Consider the following 6,674-nt stretch of genomic DNA (forward strand, 5'->3'; position numbering starts at 1 on the left):
AATTGTTGCCATTCCTTTAATCTTATTAGGTGAGAAACTCTCTTGGCATGACAAAGATTTCATAAAATTAAATTCATAAATTAACATTGACGTGATGATTGATATATTATATTATAAAATTAATTTTACGTAAAATAAATTTAATGTATCATTCAAGTCATATTAATTTATGAATTTATTTCTTATTTTAGATTGAAATTTTAGTTTAAAAAATTGATCTTTCATTACTAAATTCAATCAGATTCTTAATTATTTAATTTAAGGGGAATCAAATTCGCTGGGAAAATGTGCTTTTTTTTTATTATTATTGTAATTTTTGGGGTTACGAAGATTCGATCGGCGTGGAGTTTTGTCTTCTCAAGTGGAGGTCGTCACGAAGAACCTATTCGATACGGTCAAGTAGTATTATTATTAATCCGTTTCTTTGAATAAATATAAGTTTATTTGTTTAGAGTTTTTCTCTTTTTGTGGACGGTCAAATATTAATTAATTATCAATATATATATATATATATATATATATATATATATATATTGGAAAACGTTTTCACTTTGTTAATTTATTGACACTATTTTCCAAGTTTTTGGCTCAAAGTTTTTGTCTAGGGTTGACTGGATTTACGGCAATAAAATGATTTTTAGGGTACACCGTCCGCCGGTCCCTTCCAATAATTAATTAAATAATTAAATAAATAAAATTTGATACATTACCCTATCATTTTATTTTTATCATATTATATAAATTATAATATATTTATCACAATTGAATAGTCTTTTATATCATAATATTAACATAAATATTTTAAGAATTAATATTCTCCTACATATTCTCTTTAAAAAATGTAAAATCATAATTTAAAAGGTAAATTTGTTTTTATATAAATTCTATATTGATCTATTTTTAAAAAAATGGTGTACGAACCGGCATACCATAATATTGTACAATTCATTTTACTTTTTTATTTGTTATAAACTCTTAACACATATTGCTACAGTTCTGATTCTTATTTGTATGTTTTTCTGAAGGTTTCTTTCTCCTTCTAATCGATTAGTTTTGAATTCAGAAATAAAATAGATGATTTTAAATAAAAATTAAAAAAATTATTATTTAATATTATTATAATTTAAAATATTAAAATTTAAAAAAAATTAAATTATTTATTATATTTTATGTAAAAACTTAAAAAAATTTATAATGATAAAATGAGATGAAATATTTTTCGAATCTAGAGGCCTTAGGCCTTGTTTGCATTCAAACTCACCTCAACCTACCTCAACTCATCTCATCTCATCATTACAACTTTTTCAAATTCTCATATAAAATATAATAAATAATTCAACTTTTTCAAATCTCAAAATAATTTTTCTAAATTTTTACACAAAATATAATAAATAATTTAATTTTTATTTTACTATTTACAAATCATCTCAATTCATCTTAACTCATCTATGAATCCAAACTACTTCTTAGTCTAGTCTTTATTTTTTTTCTTTTTAAAACAACTCAATAAGAGTAATGTTAGATAAAGAGTGTGTATGAGTCACACATTCTTTTAAAAAAATAAAATTTATTATAAAAAAAATATTTTTTTATATATATATCCATTGTTTTAAAAAAAAGTGTGAAATTTACATAATTTAAAATTATAAATATTATTTCTGTCGTGCACTGCAAAACTTAAAATGAAAATGAAAGGTGGGGGGAAAGAAACAAGTAGGGGTTAAAATGCAAAGAAAAGAAGGAAGCAATAGTATTACGTCCTTGTTCGTTTTAAACTTGATGTGTCATCTGCAAAGAGAAAGAAGATCTTTACGCATCTTCTTAGAAATTCCTGACTCAAGAAAATTTATAACTTTTTCTCAGCTACTGTAGAAGCTTTAATTAAATGTAATGACACATAAGTGTACCTAAATTATAAAAGCAGGAAAAGTACTACTTGTAAACTGTGTTGTGGGGTCGTTTAAATCCACAACCATTTATTGCTAAAATATATAGTTGTAAAGACGATTCCCATGACCCAACATTTTAGGTTGGATTTACATGCACAAACTTTATTATCTCATTTTACTTTATTGTTATGAGTTTTTAAAATTTTTATATAAAATATTATAAATAATTTATTTTTTTAATTTTAAAATAAAAATAATATCTAATAATATTTTATTTAATTACTATTTAAAATATCTCATTTCATCTCATCTTATTTTATTTGAATTGTCTATTCAAATCAATCGAATTTTGTTTAGAAGTTTAACTCATCTCAATTCATCATTATAAATTTTTTAAATTCTAACACAAAATATAATAAATAATTTAACTTTTTCAAATTTTAAAATACTAATAATAATAAATAATAATATTTTATCATCTCAACTCAATTCAACTCAGTTCAACAAATAAACCTTCGTATTTTACCATGCTTGCATTTTGGTTGGTCCTAACTTTCTGATTGACTGGCTACAAAGCAAAACAACAATGTAACGCTATTTACAAGTTTAAGGTATTTAAATTTTCATACAACTAACAGTTTAAGCCAAAAAATAAAAATATATTTAATTATTTATATTATTAATATATTCTTTCACATGTAGGTCAAACTTTTATTAATTAATTAGATGCAGTACATATTCATTTTATAAATTTAGAATCTCTATTTTGATAGTATATATTAATAAATTTAAATATTTATATTATATTATTAACTAATAAAATGACTTTTTAGCCGGATTTGTTCGTGCGGCTAGAATTTGTGTTGGTGGCCACCACCTAGTCTTGTGGGCTGGTTGGTTGTTATGCTGGTCTGTCTAATCTAGCAGTACCATGCATGAATACTTACTTATATGGTCACGAGAAACTGTCTAAGGTAGGTTGTAAGTAATGCTTATCTATTTTGGATTGTCTTTATTTAGTGTCATTCAGATTTTGTGGCTATTTTCAACGCCACCATATATTCAAACGTGACCTCTTTTATATCTTCTCCACCAAATTTAAATTCTGTTAGTTGGCTTTACATCCTCCTTGGATTGGGAATGAAAAGTGGAACGTTAAGGTTAAATATTTGGTTTACAAATAAAAAAGCTTAGAAAAAAATATTTTATTATTTATTGTTATTGCTTAACTTTAAGATGATCAAATTCGTATTATTATAAATTAAATATGGCATGTCATATCTAATTTATTTATCTAACACCCTAACGGTAGATTCAACGCATAGTCTATATTTTAAAAGGAATAGTCAATAATACAATTAGAGTTCTATTAAAATTTTATAAAGAGTAAGAATTTCTCATTTTTAAAAAATATAAGATCTTATACACCACTTACTATTATTCTTATCATATGAGATATCAATATTTTCTAATGCCCGAATAAAAAGCCTAAACTACATAATTTATACTCTAAAAAGACTGGTTAATTATACAATTGGAATCACATTAGAACCTTATAAAGAGCAATAACTTCTCATTCTTAAGTAATATAGGATCTCATACATCACCTATTATTTTCTTTATCATATGGAGATCACAACTCATCACTTTCATATATACCTGAAAAACATCATCAAAATATTTTCTCTTTTAGAACATGGTATTAGTTGGTACCACTACCACCAATTTCACTTTATGAAATGAGAAAATTCTTTCTTGACCCCATTTTCATAAAACTCTTCCAATTTGAATTTTGGGACAATATGCTTTTCCTTTATTATGTAATGATGTCACATTAAAAAAGTTTTTTTTATTAGAATTTGTCTTTTAAATTGTGGCTTCATTAATCTCTTGTAGCTAACTTGAATAATCTTAGTGTCCAAATACTAGTTACATAATTAAATATAACTTGTATTAGAGGTGAACAAGAACTGATCAAACTAGCAAGAATCGATCAGACATGGTCGCTAGATGTTGGAATTTGTCGAAATCAGTGGAGAATCGGTTAGTTAGCAGTCTATCAAGGTAAAAATTGATATTAGTCAGTTCGGTTCTCAATTCACACTTATCGATTCAAAAACAGTGCTAAAAAATCATAACTAATCATTGTTGAGTCAGGTCATCAAGTCGAGCTAACACACCAACAAAATCAAGTTCTACAAATCCAACAGTCGTTGCATTAAAAAAATTAATTAAGATGACATAGTTTGGTTTAATAAGCCAAATGGTATCGTTTTGGTTAGGACTGGAGTCCTAACCCCTTCCTTCTCCCTTTTTTTTTGACCGAGTCTTTTTCTCTCTTTCTCCAGCATTCCACTAGTCGCTCAGGAATCGCTAGCCAACAGTCCCACTACTTGCTCTTGGCGTCTCTATAAGTGTCCCGTTGTCCTCGTAAGTGGTAAGTTCAAATCGACGACCCAAATTGATGTACAGACCACAGTCCGACGTCCGACCAACGCTACACCAACCGGTGCTCTGCCTTCTTTTGGTCGGTTTGATTGGTTTGGATCACTCATATGGTTGGTCGGTTTGGGGTCGATTTTGGGCCGGAACCAAACCCGGTCGGTTTTCACCCAAACTTGTATCAGTTGAAAATTGTCAAATAAATGATACTAAATTGTAGTTACAACCAACTTTTCTCCCTTGATAATAATATTAGGAATTGGCCTGGATCAAGTTTTAGTTACAACCAACCAGCTGAGAGTCGGACATACCAACATTACATAATTTTTGCCTTAATTTTCTAATATAATATTACATAATGGAAAAGTTATTTATCATCAAATCATTTTGATACAAGATTAAAAAAAAAAAAAAAAAACGCTCAATTCAATTTCCAGGAGACCGGAGAGATATTTATGATATTTTGATAAGACAGCAGATTCTACTCAGATTTTGAAACAGTTTGGTGGAATAGGAAGGAAAGCAGCTCAATTCTGGATAGCATATAAACCTATATGGACCGTTCAATTAAGAAACAAATCTCAGCCACAAAAAAGCACCAAAAGATCAGAATTGGAAATGTTTAATAAATAAATAAATAAATAAAATATCTGGCACACCCATCCATTTATCTCGAGAATCGGGACCAGTAAAGACATTACTTTTTAAAGAGATCCGCCACATCTACAACCCGACCCGGATATTACTATTCACACTACACCCCAAACCCTACCACTGCCTTTATTATTGCGCACACTCTGCTGCTTTCGTCCTTTCTTTGTCGCTATCTTTTCAGTCTTTCTTTGTCATGGAAAGGCTCACCTTGATTTCTAACCGTTGATTATGCCTCGAGAGGCACAAGTTCCTCTGTCGACGTTAATCCAACGGTATATTCGGCAAGGAACCCAACTCATGATGAGTCAGAAAATAGAAAAACAAATATATTATATTAAATGTTGTGTTTATTATTCTCCTAGATTTGTTTTTTTAACTCATTTTGACCGGAACACAGCCTTTGCTCCTCTCTCTATATAAAGCCCTATACCTCCAATCTCTCTCCTCATCCTCTTGCCTTTTACCCTGTTCCCTCTGTCTCTCTCTCTGCCTCTCTGCAGTGCTCTGCAACTCTTGTGAGCCATCTTCCTATTATCTCTTTTAGGAAAAAAAAAAAAAGATATCTCTAATGGCGGAGAATCCATTAAAACGCCAAAGAGAAGAAACCCAGATGGAGGATTGTGAAGAGTCTAAGCGAAACAAATCATACAGCCACATACTCTCTCTGCTCGAAGCAGAGGAAGAGGAACCCACTCAGGATCTTTCCTCTCTCATCACGACTCTCCAACAAGAACTCTCGCCCGACTCCATCTTCGACCCTCTTTCATTCCCTTCATCTGAGTCCGACCCGGAAAATCCCTCGACAGCCTCTGCCACCCTGGAAGACCAAGCCTCCTCCTCCTCGTCTTCTTTCTCTTCTTCTTCCTCACCTTCAACACTGCATCTGAAGGGAGATGAGGATCAGGAGGATGACAAGGAGAGGGTCATTAGACACCTCCTTGAAGCTTCCGATGACGAGCTTGGGATTCCGAACAGAGAAGTTGGAGTAGTTTATGACGGCGATATAGATGGGTTTAACTGTGGAGATGGGTTGTCTTGGTGTGATGGTCTGTGGGAATTAGAAGATGAAGCTGCCAACTACTATACCTTGTTGCAGTCTGAGCTTTTCATGTAGTTATGTAGCTGCAGTTAGCTAGGGCTCAAGCTGAAATAGCATAGGTTAAAAAACAGGAAAGCAGAGAAATGCTGTGGGGTTCAAATGAAAATGAAAAAATTTAGGAGGGTATAGAAAATGGAGATCTTTTTGTTATCTTTCATTTTAAGTTCCCTCTTATCTTCTTTTGTGGAAAGTATGAAAAGAAGTGTCCCGTCTTTTGTAAGAAGATCAAATTTGTAGGAGAAAGGTGATTCATATTCCCTCTATATTTTTGGTTAATTTATTGACGCAGACCGTTCTCTCCTATATTTACAATGAACATACACTGCCAAAGCCCACGAAAAATCAATGAAAAGCACCAGAAAATCTCTGGCCTATATGTACTTGCATGGATGAATGCCTCAGGAGAGGCGTATTTTGGAAATGGCATGCATAACATGAAACATCAAAGGAAAGACAGTCGCAAACAACTCAGGCCTTGCGAAAATAAAGTAGAAGAAAAAAGCCACGGGAAAGGATCGGAATTCGAACCTCACCATTATTCTTCATCTCTTCGATCCTCCCCCACCACCTCCACATATGGTTAAATGAAC

At 30.9% G+C, this 6,674-nt stretch overlaps 1 protein-coding gene across 1 annotated transcript; it reads left to right on the plus strand.

The window, feature by feature from the left end:
• The first annotated feature begins 5,424 nt into the window (after positions 1 to 5,424).
• On the plus strand, positions 5,425 to 6,387 carry LOC109009235. Its single transcript, XM_018989634.2, has one exon. The coding sequence runs from the start codon at positions 5,554 to 5,556 to the stop codon at positions 6,097 to 6,099; it is 546 nt and encodes a 181-aa protein (XP_018845179.1). The 5' UTR covers positions 5,425 to 5,553; the 3' UTR covers positions 6,100 to 6,387.
• Positions 6,388 to 6,674: the final 287 nt, after the last annotated feature.

Source organism: Juglans regia, chromosome 16 (genome assembly GCF_001411555.2).
Source record: "Juglans regia cultivar Chandler chromosome 16, Walnut 2.0, whole genome shotgun sequence".
NCBI classification, from domain to species: domain Eukaryota; kingdom Viridiplantae; phylum Streptophyta; class Magnoliopsida; order Fagales; family Juglandaceae; genus Juglans; species Juglans regia.